Raw genomic sequence first — 20,452 nt, 5'->3', positions numbered from 1 at the left:
CATAAGACCACCCTGTCAAGAAATGGGAGACATACCAGAACTACCTAATGCATAGAAACAAAGAAAAATGCAGCATAAGGAGACAAAGAAACACGTCCCAAATGAAAGAATGGGAGAAAACTTTAGAAAAAGAACTAAAGAAAATGGAGGCAAGCAATTTACCAGCTAGAGTTCAAAACACGGCTTATAAACAAGGATGCTTAAGGAACTTAGTGAGAACTTCAATAAAGAGATAGCAAACATTAGAAAGGACAGAGAAACCATAAAAAAGAACCATGAGAAATAAAAGACTAAAACCCTGTAATGTCAAGATGAACTCATGCCTTAAGTCCTAAACAAGTTTCTTGCTTGATCTAGAACCCAAGATATTTGACTCCATCAATTCTGGGCTGTCTGATCCAGCCATGTCTTTTCTCTTTTATGTAAAGATGTTTTTTTCTTAGTCTAGGGCGTCTTAAATCTTCCCAACAAAATCCCCTTAATACTAAGAGGGAAAGCCCACTCTTGGAATCTGGAGCAGAAGCAAATCCATTTCAAAGGAATTCCCTTTGAAAATTTATTTTCAAGTGTACTTATTTCCATTCTTCTCCACAATAAACTCCAGACATAAAACCTCCTTCACAACCCGCATTCTAGTCTCTGCAGTCACAACATCTCAAACACCCACCAGCCACATCCAGGGGAAAAAAATCGCACTCAGAATCACGGCAAACCCAGACAGACACACTGCGCCCTGCGTGGTCACAGAATTCCCAGCTAGCCCCGCGGTAAGTCCCAGCTACTCACACGTCCCTTTAAATGCAAAGCTCCACCCCGCCCCCCCGCCGGGGCCCGGCCGCGCCTGCGCAGTGAGTGCGCGCACGTAGCGCTCCCAGCAGCCCCTGCGCACGGCCCTTCAGGCCCCTGGCGTTACCACGCTGTTGCTGCCATTGGGCGTCGCGGGGAGAGCGGTTTGGCTCCCCAGGTGCGCAGTCGTGGCGTGGAGCGTCGGCTCCGGTCACCTGTAGGGACGGTGTTGCGGCCGGGAGGGAAGGAGAGACGCCGCGCCACCGGGGGGCGGACCGGGGTGTGCGTGAGATCGGCGGCGGTGGAACGCGTGTCTGTGGGCGTGACGGGGCCGGGCTGTGGCGCCCGCACTGTGTGCGGTCGTGAGGCCCGGACTAGTGGGTGATGCTGCTTTCGTGACTGAGTTAGGCGCAGAGCCGCTTGTGTGACCGTAGGTGTCAGCTGAATCTCTTCCCCTCCACCCGCGCGGGCCCAGCCGCAAAGAAATTGCTCCCTGTTCCGTATCTGAGCACCTGTGGGAAGACCCCCGGCAAGAGGCTCAACTCGATCTAGGGATAAGAATTTTAGCACCGAACGTGCCCCTCAGTCTGGCTCCTGGGCGTTCGTACTCCAGTCGCTTTCATCCTCGGGTGCGAGCAAGCGCGCGACACACACGTACCCAGAGCTCTGAGGGGTCCAACGACAGGTTTGAGAAAGGGGGAGTCCCTCCGGGAAACTGCTGTGAAGTCGGGTGCCAGTCCCCGTGACCTGAGCTACCTCCAAGGGTCATCAGTGCCCTCCCTCTCACGTCACTGTGTATATGAGTGGATTGTGGCTGGTGGGGACAAGTGTGGTTGCGACGTGCCCTGATTTAGCCAGGTTGGGGTGGGCTCCAAGGAAAGCCCGTTCAGATTTCCTCCTGTCCTGACACAGCCAAAGAAAAGGACGCTGAGGAGGAGAACGGGGAGAAGGAATTAACTGTTCTTGCCCATTTAAAAGGCCAGGTCAAGGCGAGTGGGTATTTCCTCTTGTTCTGTGAAATGCGTTTTTATTTTTTAGGACATGAGTAAAGTTGCTTCCTTCTCTTTAAATGATCTGTCCATTTGACTGATACCTAGGCCCCCTCCCTAGTGCTGATGTGCACATATTTATTTGGCAGAAACTTCCCATTACTTCCTAGAACTTTGTTTTTATAAATATGTGTAAACCTTTTAAAACAGTACCTGATGATTCACAAGTACTTAATAAATATTAGGTAGTAGTTGTTATGCGGTAATTTTGGGCAATTTTCCATCCACCCAAATAGATCAGAAAAACGAAAATATCAAGCTAATTGTGTTGGTCATTTCCTAGTTTTAAAAAAATGAGATGCCCAAATGATCTGGAGTTGGAATTCTTAACCAGAGGTAATTTAAATTCATTTGGGGCTTTAAGGGTACCAGAAAACCCTAGAGATGATATGTAAAATTGTTTTATATATTTTAATGTGCCATTTTTCTGGAGAGGAAGTCCATAATTTAATGAGGTTATCAAACATGACCCAGAAAGATTCAGATCCACTGGCTTAGATTCAAAGACTGTAGTATCTGAGACTGTTCTTTGAAACTACCTTAAATAAATTAATGTCTAACACTCGGAAATTATTAAATAAATATCACTTTCTGCAAGTGATTTCACTTTTTCCCAATATCTATGCAGTGAAATTTCAACCCGCTGCATTAATAGGATAATTATTATACTACATAGCAATCCTGAGGATAGTTAATGTATATAAAACAATCACATGAAAGCTCTTGATAAATAGATATGTGTTATTATCTACCTGCTGAAAGTAGTAATTCACACCTCTTTAACCTAGGTTGTAGGAAAGAGAATGGCAGATGAAGTCATACAGGAAAGCAATGTGGATGATTCTGATTAAAATAGTGAGGAGCCCAGAAGATTCTGGAAGTTTTAATACCCTGGCTATAGGTAGGCAGGACTGCCACTACAAGTTTGACAGTGGTACTGGCTGCCAAAGTTGGTCCTTATGAATTTCTCTGTTTGTCTTGGATGAATCCAAGCAGGCCTGCAAGGCTTTGAAAGAGATTCTGCCTTAGAAGATGTGGCCCCTTATGAGCCCTGGAATTTACACGTAAGGATTAGATTTGTCCTTATTCCCTCAAATCTCTGTGTGTGTTTTTTTTTGGGGGGGAGGGTAAAGGACGTATTCACTGGAATTATTCAGGGAATTCTGAGGCTTGTCTAATCTCATGGTTTCCTTTTCTCCCCCCAGCTCTGGCCTCTGTGAATTCTGGTTCTCTAGGCAAGTAAACCCCAAGGAGTACTGACCAGTTTTTGAATTTCTAAGCCATGGCCCATGTAAGTCACTCTTTCTCCTTCTGGAATTACGGTCATGTTAAGATCCTTTGAATATTTCTTTACCCAGAAACTTCCTACTTATCAGACCCCATCTAAGAACCTTCTCCCACTTCCTCTAAATCCAGTGATGGGTGAGTCTAAGGAAAGTAATGCCTATCCTATGAGCCCTCTTTTTTCTAATAGTTGTTCATGTCTTCGTTGAACAAGTCATTCAGCATCAGCCTCAGTCTCCTTCAGTGGAACAGAAATGAAATCCCTTGAGAGATGTTTGACCATCTCTTGTGAGTTGATTAGAGAGGATGGGCCCAATTTGACTACTCACTGGAAAACTGAACTTTTCTAACTTGAGTTTTCCAAGTATATGAGATAAGATTTGCTATTGATTTGCCTCATCTTTAGCATATGGGAAGGTCTCATGTTTTGTGAGGCTTTTAAGACTGGGTAGAGATGTGTAGAGAGCAGGAATCTTCTCTGGGAATCCCTAAGAGCTGGCCACTAAGAACAGGGTTCCATTTGTATTTGAACAGGATGTGCTTGTCTAGAATGATGTGTTTGTGATTCTGGGTCACCAGTATCCAGAATCTACATAAGTATCCTCTAACTCTGAAACAGGAATGCATATAGTGAAGGATGGACAATGATAGTAGGTAAGAAGATCATGTAGATACATAAATAGTTGTAGAACCTCAGAACTGAGGAGGACCTTAAATATTTTGTGTAGACCAAAAATATTTAAGTAGAGGACAATGATTAAATCTCATATATCCATTGCATAGATTATTGTATAGCCAGCTATTAAAAAGTTCATTAAAGAATCTGTTGTAAATGGAAAAATGCTTATGATATGATCTGATTCAACAATGAACTTGTAGGGAATTCTTTAAATGTGCTTCAGATCCTTTTCTAACAGAGATATCACAGGGAAACTTTTTTTTTTTGGTCCATTTGTTAAGGGTAAAGGGGGGACGAACTCAGTTTCTTGAGAATTCATGAGGGTGACATATAGCAGGCAGAAGGCTTATATACAGTAGTTCATTTAGTTGGAAAACTGATCGTTTTTTTTTTTCTTTCCCAGACATATTTGGATAATTAAGATATGCCAGAGTATATGAGGCTATATCTGTAGTAACAGAATGCTTCGAGAACACAGGCTTGCTGCTTCAGGCGCAGTCATTTCCTGATTCACTGTGTTACAGGCTTCCAACCCAAGTCTGTATGCTTGCTTGTTCCGTTTCCTGCAGTATCTATTCCATCTTAAAACAAATTTTCTTTAATTTTAATTGTATCGTAATTTTAATTGTATGGTTTGTCATTTCAGGGATCTGTGATATTCAGTGACGTGTCCATAGCCTTCTCTCAGGAGGAGTGGGAATACTTGGACTTAGAACAGAGAGACTTGTACAGAGATGTGATGTTGGAGAACTACAGCAACTTGGTCTCATTAGGTAAGGTGATCTACCTCTAGTAACATAGACTCTGTAATGTCAACTTCTTCTCTGGAAATTTCAGCAATATATTTCAAGAAATTACCTAAATTTTTGCTCCCTGTTATCAAGGGAATGGTTTGAACTTTATTTAAAAGTGAGCACCTCCATTAAGCATATTCATCTCTCTCATCCTTCAGTGGTCTTTAGACCTTCCTTAGTAATGAAAGGGCTGGATTGAAATCTGAGTGACCTGTCAGTGTCAAAGAAATCAGATTTCACTTTGTTTTTTAACTTAAAATTGCTATATATATTTTGTTATTTGTTGGTATACCTGTAAGGAAAATAGCTACACCTTAATTTTTTTTTCCCCTCGGGCTATCAAAAGAACATGTAATTTTTGTGATAAGTTGGATCAACAGGACTTATTAATATTTCAAAAGAACTCATTCACTTTTACTTTCTTTTATGATTGAAAGGTAAATATCCTGTCTGTGGCCATGCCAACCTGAACAAGCCCAATCCCCTCTGATCTCAGAAGCTAAGCAGGGTTGGGCCTGTTAGTACTTGGATGGGAGACCAGGAAGACCAGGTGCTGTAGGTGTTAAAAAAAAAAAAAAAAGGGGTTATAAGCCGACAAGGTCCTTGCAATCTGCGAGGTCAACTAAAAAGAATAATAAGAATTTAAATACCCAAGAATTTTGCATTTAACTTTATATGAATATCCTAAAAAATGCCTCAGAAAGCTTATTGTTTTCCTCTCAGAAAAATAATAATAACAAATAATAGCTGATAAAATATATATAGCTCCTAGTATATATTGTACACAGTGTTTAGATTTAAATAAAAATTAATATAACCTTTAACAGTTGTATAAGATAGATACTATTATTTTCCCAATTTGATAGGAAAATAAAGCATAGAAACAACCTATGTACTGAGCTCAGGGGGTTCTCTCTGTGCACATCAAGGCCAGAGGAGACATGGACAGGAGTTTGCAGCAAAGAAAGCAGAGGTTTATTTGAGGAAATAACACCAAGCCTGGAGACACAGGTGAGCTAGCGCTCAAAGACCTGGCTCCCTGATGGCCTCTAGGGCATAGGTTATATAGAAGAAAATTCTTTAGTCATGATGGCTAAGGGAGTTGGGGTCATGGGCTCTACTGATTGGTCTGGGCTAGGGTAGGAGTCAGTCGATCATTGCATCCAGCCCTAATATCAGTCATGGCATCATTCTGACTGGTTTCAAGAGGATGTGGCTGGTAGGGTTGTTCTGCCTTCATGGGTAGGTCAAGATGGTATTTTTAGTTTGACCAAAGAAACTCGTTTTATGGTCAATAGATATGAGTCTTTGTTTCTGAGACTGTTTGATGCCAACCAGAATCTAAAGTCTTAAGAGCTTAATGATTGAGGGAGTGGTTGGGCAGTATGTACAAAGGTGGAATATAAGAAGGAAACAAAGCAAGTGAGTCCAAGGCCAGTTTGAATCAAGGAGAAAGAAAAGAGAAAAAGTCATTTTAAAGAACTGAAGATTTTCACGGTTATGCTTGTCCAAAGTCACACAGCCAGGATTTGTACCCAGGCATTTTGTGCTTTCAAATACTGTTGCCTCTCAAGGTGTATTTATAGGAATACAAATTAAAATAAGACCTTTTCCCTCCCTCTCTAATCTGTTTATTATATAACCTTAATGTGAATTTTTTTGACCATCTTGCCCTTTGTTCTAAAGGCTTTATCAATTACCATTTGACTTATAGTTTATTAAAAATTTAACCAAGACTGAATCAAAGTAATTTTTAATTTATTTTTTATTTCCATATCACCATACATTTCTTTTCTTGTAACCAGGATGCTTCATTTCTAAACCAGATGTGATTTCCTTATTGGAGCAAGGTAAAGAGCCCTGGAAAATTGTGAGGAAAGAAAGAAGACGATATCCAGGTGAGTCAGGGCCAGTTGGGTTACTTTTTGTGAGATTTAGTATAATGCCCCTTTTTTGTTCACAAAAGCAAGATAACTAAAAATAAAATGCCCTCGAAGAGGTTTAGGAGTAAGAAAATAAACAGAATAACAATTAGAAAAATTAATAAATATGTAACTTCAACAAAAATATATATCGATATATAATATCTATTATATGTACATATATAACAATACAGATATGTAATAATAACATAGATCTAGATACTGTCATTGGAGTTAGCCTTCAAGCAAATGACTTTTCTTCATGTCTTTTTTTTTTTAAGACTTTTTTATTTTTCAATTACTGTGACATGCAATTATATATTACTTTCAGGTATATGCTAGTTATTAGATATTTATATAACTTACAGGGTGATCATAGCAATAAATCTAGTATCCATCTGACACCGTAGTTATTATAATCCTATTGACTATATTCCTTATGTTATACTTTATATCCCTATAACTATTTCATAACTACCAATGTACTTCTTAATCCCTTCCCCTTTTTCTCCCATTTCCCTAACCCCCTTGCCATTTGGCCACCCTGCCTGGGACCCTTTGCTCCTCCAGGGGGACCTCTGCAGCTGAGATATCCCTCCTGATTTTTAACCACCCCTTTCTGCGTCTCTGTTCCTCTCACCTGTCTGGAGATGGCTTGTTCAGTATTTCCTTAGTTGTAGGACTTTCATTTAGTTAGACTTTAGGCGATTATCAATGGTGGTGGTTCTGTAGTTTAGTTGTAATTTTGATGTCGCCATGAGGGGAGGCAAGCACAGCATTTACTCCACTTTCTTGACAGGAAATCTTAACGGAAGTGACTTTTAATCTAAGACCTCAGGATGAGAAGGAGACAGCCATGCAAAGAGCACGGTCAGGAGCTTTGTGAGAGATAGAGCAGAAATGTCCTAAGAGATTAAAGTATGTTGGGACATGTTCTGAGATCTGAAAGAAGCCCCCTCCTGGTACCAGTAAAGAGGACAGTGTTGAGATGATATGTTATAAGCAGAGGCATTTTAACCACAGAGTTGGATTTTATTCTAAGAATAAAGAGAAATTATCGAAAAAAGTTTAGTATGAATTTTTAACCTTTTATCTCCATCAGAAGAGCCTGGAGAATATTAAATATAGGCCTACCCAGGACTGTAGAATCTGATGTAAGAGGTTTAGGTGGTATCTGTACCTTAATATTTGTAATAAGTTCCTCAGTGATTCCGATCCACGTCTTAGTTTGAGAACCACTGACTTTAAGTGTTTATAGGCATAGCTCAGAGATACTACAGGTTTGGTTTCAGACCTCCTCAATAAAGCAAATATTTCAATAAAGAAAGCCACTCAATTTTTTTGGTTTTCTAGTGCATATAAAAGTTATATTTATATTTTACTAGTTTATTAAGTGTGAGATAGCATTATGTTTTTAAAAATACATATACCTTAATTAAAAATTATTTTATTGCTAAAAATATGCTAACCAACATGTGAGCCTTTAGCGTGTCGTAATCTTTTTGCTGGTGGAGTGTAACATCAAAGATCTCGAGGATCACAGATCACTATAACAAAACAATAATACTGAAAAGTTTGAAATAATGTGAGAATCACTAGAATCTGACGAAGATATGTGAAGTGTTGGAAAATGAATGCAGGGTTGCCACAAACCTTTAATTTGTAAAAAAATGTAATATCCGTGAGTCTCAATAAAGTGACACAATAAAGGGAGATATGCCTGTACTTATCACCAATCTCATGTTCTTAAATCAACTTTCATTTTTTTTGGTGTTCCCTTATGTATTTTTTTTTTCCTCAAATTATTTAACTGTTTTTAGAATTTCATTGGAAATTACTTTGGTTATCTTTTATTTCTACTGTTCGGAAAAGGCACTACACATTTGCTCTCTTATTTTCTTTCAGATATGGGGACCAGGTATGAGACCAAAAAGTTATCTTCAGAAAATGACATTTATAAAATTAACTTATCCCAGTGGAAGATAATGGAAGGAATTAACAACCATGGCCTTAAAGACCTCATTTTAAAAAATGATTGGGAATCTGATCGAAAATTTGAAGGACAAGAGAGATATTTTGGTCAAGTGAAAATTACATCTCAGAAAATGTCCTCGTACCAGAAACGCACATCTCATATTCCACATCCGAGAATTCATTTTGTCGAGAAACCCTATGAATGTAAGGAATGTGGGAAGGCCTTCAGAGTACGCCAACAACTTACTTTCCATCACAGGATTCATACTGGTGAAAAGCCCTATGAATGTAAGGAATGTGGCATGGCCTTTAGACAGACTGCCCACCTTACTCGACATCAGAGACTTCATTCTGTTGACAAACTGTATGAATGTAAGGAATGTAGAGAATCTTTCATATGTGGCCCAGACCTTAGAATACATCAGAAAATTCATATTGGTGAGAAGCCCTATGAGTGTAAGGAATGTGGAAAGGCCTTCAGAGTACGTGGACAGCTTACTCTCCATCAGAGGATTCATACTGGTGAGAAACCCTATGTATGTACAGAATGTGGAAAGGCCTTTAGACAGTATGCACACCTTACTCGACATCAGAAGCTTAACATTGCTGAGAAACTCTATGAGTGTAAAGAATGTGGAAAGGCCTTTTTGTGTGGCTATGGCCTTAGGGTACATCACAAACTTCATACTGGTGAGAAACCTTATCAGTGTAAAGAATGTGGGAAGGCCTTTAGAGTCCGACAACAACTAACACTCCACCAGAGAATTCATACTGGTGAGAAACCCTATGAATGTAAGGAATGTGGGAAGACCTTTAGTCGTGGTTATCATCTTATTCTTCATCACAGAATTCATACTGGTGAGAAACCTTACGAATGTAAAGAATGTTGGAAAGCGTTTAGTCGTTACTCACAACTTATTTCACATCAAAGCATTCATATCGGTGTTAAACCCTATGACTGTAAGGAATGCGGGAAGGCCTTTAGACTACTCTCACAACTTACACAACATCAGAGTATTCATGTTGGTGAGAAACCCTATAAATGTAAGGAATGTGGGAAGGCCTTTAGGTTGCGCCAAAAACTTACTTTACATCAGAGCATTCATACTGGCGAAAAACCCTTTGAATGTAAGGAATGTAGGAAGGCCTTTCGACTTAATTCATCTCTCATTCAGCATCTGAGAATTCATTCTGGTGAGAAACCCTATGAATGCAAGGAATGTAAGAAGGCCTTTAGACAACATTCACACCTTACCCATCATCTGAAAATTCATAATGTAAAAATATAAGGAAGGCTTTTCAGTCTTGTGTTGTAGAACACTCTGTGAATGTAGTAATCCCCTTCGCTTCATACATGGGGTAATTTAATGTATTTTACCATCATTCAAACCTAATGAACTTCACATTTATTCTAAAAACGAATCTTATCACTGTAACAAATGTGGGAAAGACACTTACCTTGATCTCATTACTTTCCTACTTGTGTTATATTGAACAAGATGCTTAACTGCTCTGTGCTATAATTTATTCATTCGTAAAATGGTAATATAATAATGTGGCAGAATAAAAATTGACACATTCATTGATCAAACCCCCCATGCTCCCCGCCATCAAGAGGTGGAATCTACATCCTTTCCCCTTGACTTTGATCAGTAGAATATAGTAAAAGTACTGTTGTGCCAGTTTCTGAACCCAGGCTTTAGGGGTTGATTTTCATCTCTTGGGATACTCTCTCTGTTTTTAGAATTTCATTGGAAATTACTTTAGTTACCCTCTTCAGACCCTGCACTGTTCTTCTATTAAGAAGTATAGCTACTCTGCTGAAGGGACACTTGGAGAGGCTCAAGGACAATATATAGAGGTAAAGGTACCCTGCTGAGCTCAGTCTTCCAGAAATGCCCACCAAGACACCAGACATTTGAGTGAAGTAGTTTTGGATGCTCTAGACCAGCCACCAGCAGAATGCAATTGAGTGACCTCAATTGACGCACTATAGAACAGAAGAATCGACCAACTGAGCACCTGCCTAAATTCCTGACCCACAAAATCATGAGATGTAATAAAATGGTTGTTTTAAGCCACTAAATTTTATTATTATTTATATTACTCTTGAAAATTCATATGAAAGACTATGGGCACAGTGAATATAGAAATGCCCTCCACCAACACTCATCCCGACTGATTCAGATAACAGTCTTGTTAAAATAGTGAAAGTAAGAAATGCTTTTTCAATTTGTTCATTAAAAAGCAGACATTCTACAATCTACATTCTGCGGTCCCAGTCTAAATTTAATTTAAAATTAATGAAGGGTAACATAAAAAAAAGCTATTTGGAAATTTAAAATCACCTGTATTATAATTCCTTGCAATATTTTTTAAAAATCTATTGTAGCCTTTTTTTTTTAAATGTTCAAACTGTCGTATCTTTGACCAGTGAGTATTCCCTCAAATGGACTTATGTGTCCTTTTGTCAGGACCACTATAGGTTTTGATAGCTTTGATTTTTCTGACCAATTGCATTGGTCCTTTGTTGAGCATATTAAGGACATTTATTAATAAAGGGGGAAAATGGAGCACTTGTCTTGCCTTTCTTTTATGAATATAAGACAACCAAACGTTGGCGAAGGAAGTTCTTTTTTATTAGAGAAGTCTAGCTAATAGTGAAAGGAATAATAGGATTTGAAAAATCACACTTTTATTTATGAAATAATGGATCTTGGTGGTGATATCAATGGATGCAAAGACCATTGGGTAAAAACTTGATAGAAAGCTTTTAGTGGATGGAACAGAATGATAACCCGCTAATCTATTTTCACATCTGTAAATTAGATCAACCAGGCTATGTGCTTGATGTGATACAGTGGATGTATTCAGCACCACCTGTGAAGTATTTCTGCCTAAAATCTTGATTCAGAAGTATAATTTAGTCTCTAAATGTAATTACCACTTTACAGGAAACTTGGAGACTAAAGGAAAAAATAAGTAATATAAAGAAGCAAACAACCAAATCCAGAATACCACTAAATTAGGGGCCTAGTTTCTTAACCAATATCTGTCAAGACTAAAAACAATCTAACAAAAGAGAGTTAAGAGACATACCAATTAAATAATGTGTGGAATGTGCTGGGACCCTTTTGTAAAAACATATCCAGGATTTGTTTTAATCAGGTATGGTAAGATAGGCAGACAAAAATGATTGTCATAGAGAAGTTTATACTCAGATCAGTAGAAATAGGCACCGCATGCCACTCAGGTCCACAAAGGGACGCATCCAGTTCTGTGGGAAGGCAAAAAATAGGTCACAGCAGAGCCTGCTCAGAGCCTTTACTGAAGTTTTCCTGTGAAATAATGGGCAACACTAAGTAGGTACACTGGACAAGTGTCGAGTTGGATAGGTTGAATAATTTTGGTGGACTCAGCTATAGGGGTGGTCCCTAGTTGCCTGGTACCTGGCCCTGGAGTGATTTGGGGCAGGGGATTATTGGTTTGGTGTGTTAAGAGCTTGATAAAGGAGATGATTTGGGGTGTGGGTTTTGGACTGGTTTGTATAACAAAGGCATGATTGCAGTGGAGTCCTTTGCTATCTCTAGGAATTTGCTAGCCCTGGGAGGGGTAGTCTTTCCAGGATAAAGTCCCTAAATGTCAGAGCATCAAGAATACAGAAAAGAAAATATAATCAATACAGTCCTGATTTGGACGAATAAATGAAAAAAAATTTAGATTATTGTAAAAGTGTAAACCTAGAGTGGATATTATACTAAACAATTATTCATTTTCTTAGGCATGATGATATGGGAGGGGTGTGTGTAGGTCCTTATGCGTTAGAGATTCATAGTGAAGTATTCAAGGGTAAGATTATGTGATGTCAGTGGTTTGCTTTCTACAAGTTCAGAAAAACAAAAGGTGGGAGGGATAGATGAAACAAGATTGGCACAACATTGCTAAGTGTTGAAGCTGAATACATAGAGTTCATTGTTCTATTCTGCCTTTGCATATATTTGAAAATTTCCATAATAAAATTTTTTAAGTAGAAAATCAAATCTGAAATTTTAGACTCTTACTGGTAAATGATAATGTGATGCCTACAAATAAAAAATTGTGGGAAATCACCAAAACTCTCATTGATAGAAAATTAATTACCTTAATGTGTTTAGATAACCTGGATTGAGCAACTAGTGTTTGTCTTATTTACCACACAGTTCCATTGCTACAGTGCCTGTCATGTAACACTTGGCTTAAGCCAGAAAATAATTTTCAAAAGCCAACTAAGATAGGTAGCAGAAAATAATCCATATGGTAAAAGTAGAAATTAATGGAATAGCTAATAAAATAGTAGATGTTCTCTGAAAGGACCATTAATATAGAATTGGCACTAATTATTGAGGAAAAAGATGACTCAGTTATAGCTTTATATGTGGGAAAGGTGAAATAAATACATTAAGGAGATTTAAAAGTTTTTAAGTTATATGTATTAATATATATTTGTATTTCAATATTTATAAAAATATAAAAAATGAATTATTTAGAGAAATCCAGATTATCAAAGTTGACTCAAGAAACTATAAAAAATCTGAGCAGATCTATAAACAAAGGAAAAAATATATAGTTACAATCTTGTTTTTTCAAAACTAGAATCAGTAGTCTTTGCAGGCAACAAGAAGTTTAGAAGAATTGATAACCTCAAAAAAAAATTTGCAGGTCATTCTATAAGGCAGTATCCCAGGATACCCCTAAACAGCAAAGTCTGGACCAGTATGGCTTAAGATACATACAAACATTTCAAATAAAGTTCAGTAAATTGAATTCAGTAGTATATTAAAATAATTATAAAACGAAATGATCTACCAGGAATATCCAGGGGACTGACCTGTTGTGATTTATTTAGGTATCCAGATTTTAGGTTTTCTAAGGAGCAATGTAACGATGTTTGAAAAAGTGACATGATCCAACCCCCAATATCTGTTAGATTGTTTCTCTTCTTATTCTTGCTTATTTTCATCAGCTTCACAAAAGGAATGAACAATAGATATGAAAAGCAAGAATTCAACACTTAGAAACCTTTCACAAAATAAAAATTGGTATTGCCTCATACTTCATTTTGAACCCAACTTTTGTAATGTTTGCAGCCATACATTAAGACTTGGTACCTACAAGTCCGTTTTGCTCAGAATGGGCAGATTGGGCAGTTGTCATTGCATAAACATTCACCATCTAGAATAGTCATTTCGCACTCATGATTTCAAATTGTTTTTTTAAATTCATAAACAGTACATACATGTTTGCACAAAAATATTACTGAAAAAGTATTATAATTGCTGTAATAATATTAATTTTTGCTAATAGGTCAATGTGTTTTGCCTCCATGGTTACATTTTTATGTTAATAGAGGTCTTCTGGAGACAGTACATTAACTTGAAATTTCTGAAAGTATGTTCCACAGAACAGTAGTACTTAAATGGTACTTGAATGATTTTGTGGTCAAACAAACATGGAAACCCTGTATACTATATTTCCTGGGGGGGAAAATTCACATTAAGTGCCTATCAAAATACTATCAAAGAATGTTTCATTTTCTCTAACCCAATGTATATCAGACTTTTCTATAGAACTCCTGTTCTCAATACTTACTGCAGATGTGATTCCACTTTGGTAGATGTTGCCATACCATAAATGGTGGCTTCAAGGATGGAAATGTCAGGGTTACAGCAGGTATATGGTTGTCTGTATGGCAAAGAAAGCAGCTTATCATGCTATCCAACTAGCTAATTTCTTTAAAAGAAATTTTAATGGTGCTTTTCAACAGACTAGAAAACCTCTGCCCCTCTTTCAATAAATCTATTGTATGTATATAGGCCTTTTATTGGTAATTTTTAGATTATATACAACTTCTCACTGAAAAATATGGAATATCTGCATGTTTTTTATAATATATAGGCAAGCATTTCTCTGAGTTATTTATCAAAAAGGGGGATTGCTTAGTCACAGGTAATATTCACTTTCAATATCACTAGATATTCTTGGAGAAGTGGAGAACATCACTGTGTTGCCAGTTTTCAACCCCTTCAGTCAGTGAAATATTTCATTATATCCCCACTTCTAGCATGTGCATTAATATATGCCTGGTTAATAGTTGAGCATCTTTTCACATCTGTTTATTGCTAAACATTGATTTGCCAATTCATGTCTTTTGCTTATATTCCTTTTTTAAAGAACATTCACATAAGAATTGTGGGATCCTTAAAAAGTAACATTCTAGATAGTAATTCTTTTTCTATGATGACCTTACCTTCTCCCAGATTCTGGCTTATATCTGTATTTACAGTGATATTGTCATATTAAAAATTTAAATATGGATACAATCATAGCTTTCATTATTAGCTAATAATCTTTTAAATTTAGTTTGTTTTTTACTAGACTTTTAGTTTTCTAGGCAGTTGTGTCAACTGAAATAGATATAATTTTCTGAATATTTACAGTGATTATTAATTATTATTATGGTAATAGAATCTCCAGAATAAGATTTAGGATTAGTGGTGATAGCAGGCATCTAATTGTTTTATAGAATTTAATAGAAATCACTGAGTGTAATGTTTGTTCTAGATTTGAGGTAAACAGACTTTGTGTGGCTCAGTTGTTTCTTTCAGTCTCTAATTAACTTTTTATTACTAGAATTGTCTGCTGAATGTTGTCAGATGCCATTTTAGCACATTGATAAATTTTTTTCTTGAATTTGTTAATGCAGTAAGTTTACATTGGTCATTAAGGCAGTATGGTATTGATGCAAGAATGAACCAAATAGAACAATGAAACAAAATTAAGAGTCTCGAAATAGACCTACATATATGTGGTGATTTAATTCATGACAAAGGTTCCCCTGCAATGTAGTTGGGAAATGGTCTTTTGGACAAGTAGCACTGGGTGAGTTGCATATCCATATTGATAAATTAATCTCAACTGTTACCTCTCTCTACACACAAGTCAATTCCAGATACATTAGTGGTTTATAAAAAATACAGACTTTAGAAGAAAACATAGATATCTTTCTAGCCTTGGGGTAGCAGAGATTTCTTAAACAGAACTCTAAAAGCACTAACCATATGGGGGAAATGGTAAATTTTACTGTATTAAGTTTAATAATATATTTTCATCAAAGTCATCATAAAAAAGTGAAGAGACAAGCTACAGAATGGGAGAATATATCTACTATATATATTTGACCAAAGACTCATCCAGAATATATAAAGAACCCCTACCAATCTATAAATGACAGAAATCCAAATAGGAAATGGGGGGGGAGGGGACTCAAATAACTACTTATTTAAAAAAAGGATATCAAATGGCCAAAAAATGTCAAAAGGTGTACAAGTTCATTAATTATCAAGAAAATGGAAAAATTAAAACCACAATGTGAAATGACTATATACCCACCAGAATAGCTAATGAAAAAAATACGTACAAAGTGCTTGTGCATTATGAACACCTACAGTGTGCCACAGAGTGCTCTAGCCTTCGTCAAATGTGCTAGTGAATCTTAAAGATCCCCAATCTTCAGGATAATCTGGGGAGCAGATAACCAGTGAGTACCTAAGAAAACTGATAAGGGACACAAAGAGAAAAGATGTCAGAAAGGAGAATTACTGGAGGGAAACAATTCAGTCAGTCATTTCATCTGAAGTATGTACAGTAGTCATAGTGGTAATGGTACAGGTGTTACACAAGAATAACCAGGCCAACACTAAAAAAAGCCACAAGGGATACTAGTCCTATCAGGGACATTTAAAAATACTAAAAAGTTCCTATAATCAAAGTGATGCACTCATGCATGAAGAAACCAGTAGGATAGAACAGAAGGTCCTTACATAGACCCAAATGTACAGGGGATTTTAGTACCAAGGAAAGAGGAAATGACAGTTTTCTTGAGTATATTTTTTACTTTAGGGATCATGTTAATGTTTTACATATTTTTAAAAAAGGGAGAGACTCTAAATCACAAAGAAGCAAAAATAAATATTTCCCTCACACTAATGGAGAAAAATGAATTAACCCAAGTAACTTTTGAACACAATATGACCATACTTTCTCAGGCTAAGACAAAAAAAAAAAAACCTAAATAATTAACTCCAATTAGTAGGATTGATTTACACAGTGATATAGACAAACAATTCTGAAATTACTCCTTCATGTATTCTAGACTCAAAAAATATTTCTGGGAGTAAGTAAATATAATGGGAGCCAATTTTATCATTGGAGAATTTGAGGAGGAGGCTAGAATGAACACTGTGGTCGTGCTGGATTGGATCTGGTGGTATCAATATAAAATCATGATTTTGAAAAGTATATAGATAAATATAGAAATACATATAGATGTGTGTACACATATACATATATTTGTGATATATACATATTTGTAAATATGCAGTATTTTATACACACACACACACACACACAGATAGGCATATAGATAGATAGATGATAGAGAGAGAGAGAGAGAGAGAGAGAGAGAGAGATTCTTAGCGGAGAGGACAGAAGCAATGACATCCCAGTAGCAATGAGAATATCCAGAACCCATATTGAAGGAAGTAGGGCTCCTTGGCAAAAGAGCATATACTACTAGCATTGATATATACCTTGATTTGTTGATGTTTTTACAAGAATTAAAAAACAAACAAACAAAAAACCCACCAGATAGAAAACTGGGGACTCTTCTGACCACGGGCATGTAAAACCCAGCCTGAAGGAGGATTGATGACCAGAACTCCTAAAATCTCTCTTGGTAACTCCAGCTCCAACCAATCAGAAGATAATCCATGAGCTAACTGTGAGTTGAAAACCCCTACCCCCAATTTTACCCTTGAAAACCAATTGCCAATAAGCAGCCCCAGGGAGTTCTGGTCTTTGAGCATTTTGGCTGCCTGTTTCATTGGTACCCATGAAATGAAGTTTGTTTGTTTTCTTTCACTGCACCCCACTGTCAGTGTAATTGGCTGTGTGCAGCTGCATGGTGGACAAACTCTTTGCCGGGTTACAGGTTTTCAGTAGTTTCTGACATTGTCATTGCCATAAAGATACTTTATAAAATTACAAGTCATAAATTACATGTTATAAACAATTAAAATACAGGGTATAGTACATCTTGGGCCACTTTTTCAATTTGTAAGCAATGCAAAGTGCATCCATGAGATATAGTTTTGTAACATTAAATCTCCAGAAATGTGTTGAGAAATGACATGGATTTAACTCCTGGTGGAGCAGTTAGTTTTTAATGATTTTAAAAGTTACTAAAATGAAATGTTAATAATGAAAAGGTTAGTATAACTTGTTTTAGAGAAGTGGGTTTTATTCTACTAAGGAAAACAGCAAGACATCAGAGACAAAAACAGTACAGACTTAGAAAGTAATGAAAATATCTGAAAGAAACTCTTGTTCAGCATGCCTGTAATGATTTGAAGATCCAAATTCTCTTTCAAAACTGAACAACATAGGAAAATAGGTAATCCGAGGAAACTCATATTTCAGAAAGACAGTGAGCGTGAAAGCGATATCCTTTCCAAAAATCCTTCTACTGTATCTCAGCTAAGTCAGAATTTAATTCTCTGGTGCTGCTAAACATGGAAAGTGAGCAAAATTTGCTATGAATGACATAGGGCCTAGGCAAGAGAACTACATAAATTGATGAAATGTAGTCAGAGCCTACAACCTGCTGCTGCCAGACCACAGGAAGCTTACACCACAAAGGAGGATTCCTGCTGCGATTACTAACAAACTATCCATACCAAAAGGGGAAAACAGAGTCTTTAAGTCTTTGAGTTTAAAATAAACTCAACCGTTTGATTCCTCGTGGCCAAACCTTGCGGAACCTACAGCGCAGGCTGAGATGGCTAGCATGCATTTAACGCTGCATAGGCAACCTTCCACGCTGCATACCAATACCGTCAAAGAAAAATAGGGAGAACAAAGTCTTTAAACTAATTAATAGAAACTAAGAAACACATATAAACCAAATTCCTCCAACACTCGGCTGTCTTTCTCAGCCTCTCATTCTTTTTCTCAGAGAGGAGACAACTCTCTGTTTATGGAGCGTTAGTCCTTGTAAGGCAGGAGCCCCAGGCCTGGAACTTGCACCTGGGTTTGACTATTCGAGAAGAACCACCAGGAGGACCAGAGGGATAAGAAGTGCTGTTTATTACAATGCAAGGAGGCCTCAGCATTTGGTGGGTTGGAGCTTCAGGAAAAGACATATGACCAAGAGCAGCCACTGTTTTATATGGCAGCAGAAGGGGAGGAGGATGGCCTCATCCTGGGGAACAAGGGCCTTTCCCCTGCAGATGAGGACTAGATGTGCTGCTCACTAGTGTTGGACAGGACCTTGAGCAGAGCAGGGAGATAATGTCCATGGAAACCGCCAAAGACGCAGATTGTGCCCATGGGAGCAACGGGAAAGTGTCCTTGGGGGCAAGCACAGCCCAGGAGCACTTTGTTCATTGTCCACCTTGGGGCTGCTGACCCAGCAGTCTTCTTTGCCTCCCATGTCCAGGAAGGGCTGTTTGAATTAACCCCACAGTCCTCTAATAAGTTTGACTTTGTCTCTAACTCTGGTGTGTACTTTCTTTCCTGAACGCAGTCAAGGACCCTCCCCCTTTCTCCTGCCCACTTTGGGGGGATTTGCCTTGTCCTGCACCATTAAGACCCAAGTCTCCTCAGCAGAGCGGGTATGAAGAATTGACATTCTGGAGTTTCAGAAGTCTTCAAAACTTAGTCAAAACGGAAAAGGAATATGGAGTTCTTTTTATTGTTTTGTTTTCATGGACCATTGCTTTCCTCATTAAATTTAATTATGAACATGTAAATAACACTTCGTCTTGAGTTTAAAAACATATTCTGACCAAGACTTTCTTGATAATCATAGCTAGCTTGGATTTTTCATGTTGTCTCCTACATATATATATATATATATATATATATATATATACATATATATATATTCTACTGCTTGCAAAATGAGACTTAAGATTAGCCTGGACATTTTCAAATATTTCTAGTTTTATATCCTTGAGAGCAGAACAAATTCTGCTGTTAGTTAAGATATTGAAGAATTCGAGATTGGGAAGCTGCCGCTCTGTGATCCCAGGTGGGCTTATCCAGTTTCTTTCCTGAAGGAATCAGGACAGGACAAATTCAATGATTACTCATCTAAGGGTATTCTGAAGATACTCTTCCTAGCGTTCACTTTTCAATTCTCTTCGTCGAGAAAACAATCATAAATGTATGTGCTTAACAGAGCTTGAAAATACTTGAAGCAAAACTTGAGAGAACTAAATAGAAGACAGACACACTTCTCAGTCATTAATAGATTTTAAAAAATCAGTAAGGATAAAGAACATCTGAGCGACAGTATCAACCATCTTTACCTAGCAGACTGACAGAATACTTTTACAACTATAGGAGCAAGAGAGAGGAGAAAGGGACAGAGAGCGACCAAGCACTAGCGACCCTTCTATGTGTCTAGGTCCTGCTCCAGGTTTGATTCGGTTTGGGGTTTATTTTTATAGCGTACTTGATTTATATCCACATCCTACTTGGGTACTGATATATTGAGCACCCATTAAGTGCCCAAGACATATATCAGGTACTTGCTGGAGCCAAGACTTCTTCCCAAACTGTGCTAGGGCTTCCTCAACAGCAAATGACCCACGGCCCCGAACAGGATGGGCAACCCGCGTCCAGCCTAGGCCCCGGGTCGCGCTTGCGCAGTCAGGGCAGCCGTGGGGGCGGAGCTAGGGCGCGCCCCGCGCGGACTACATTTCCCACAGGCCTCTGCGCGGCCTTGCTAACGGCTTCCTCCGCGGCGTCTTCCACGGGAGGTGGGTGAGTTGGTCGCGCGCGCCGAGGACACTGGTGCGGGGGCGGCGCGGGGGCGGCGCGGGCCGCCGTGTGAACCCGGGTACGGTGACTTGGGGTCCGTGC

The 20,452-nt window shown here is 38.1% G+C and overlaps 1 protein-coding gene across 8 annotated transcripts; it reads left to right on the top strand.

Annotated features, from left to right (window-relative positions):
• Positions 1 to 880: 880 nt before the first annotated feature.
• LOC107500424 (zinc finger protein 82 homolog) lies at positions 881 to 12,528 on the top strand. Of its 8 annotated transcripts, none has more exons than XM_016125624.2 (6): positions 881 to 964; positions 2,624 to 2,899; positions 3,041 to 3,126; positions 4,445 to 4,571; positions 6,398 to 6,490; positions 8,420 to 12,528. In XM_016125624.2, exons 3-6 carry the CDS (start codon positions 3,118 to 3,120, stop codon positions 9,775 to 9,777), a joined length of 1,587 nt encoding a protein of 528 aa, XP_015981110.2. In that variant the 5' UTR covers positions 881 to 964; positions 2,624 to 2,899; positions 3,041 to 3,117; the 3' UTR covers positions 9,778 to 12,528. The 8 variants fall into 8 exon arrangements, with proteins under 8 accessions (XP_015981110.2, XP_015981113.2, XP_015981114.2 ...); XM_016125628.2 differs by having other exon boundaries at positions 895 to 964; positions 2,832 to 2,899; XM_016125623.2 differs by lacking the exon at positions 881 to 964 and having other exon boundaries at positions 971 to 2,736; positions 2,832 to 2,899.
• The last annotated feature ends 7,924 nt before the right edge of the window (positions 12,529 to 20,452 follow it).

Source organism: Rousettus aegyptiacus, unplaced genomic scaffold, assembly GCF_014176215.1.
Source record: "Rousettus aegyptiacus isolate mRouAeg1 unplaced genomic scaffold, mRouAeg1.p scaffold_m13_p_14, whole genome shotgun sequence".
In the NCBI taxonomy this organism is placed as follows: domain Eukaryota; kingdom Metazoa; phylum Chordata; class Mammalia; order Chiroptera; family Pteropodidae; genus Rousettus; species Rousettus aegyptiacus.
Note: the sequence above shows the minus strand (reverse complement) of the source record. Positions and strands in the feature narration are given on the sequence as shown.

Bases quoted from the DNA above. Each gene is read 5' to 3' on its own strand.
- LOC107500424 (XM_016125627.2), top strand. The intron at 4,572-6,397 runs GTAAGGTGATCT...TCTTGTAACCAG, and splicing joins CAGCAACTTGGTCTCATTAG to GATGCTTCATTTCTAAACCA. The intron at 6,491-8,419 runs GTGAGTCAGGGC...ATTTTCTTTCAG, and splicing joins AGAAAGAAGACGATATCCAG to ATATGGGGACCAGGTATGAG.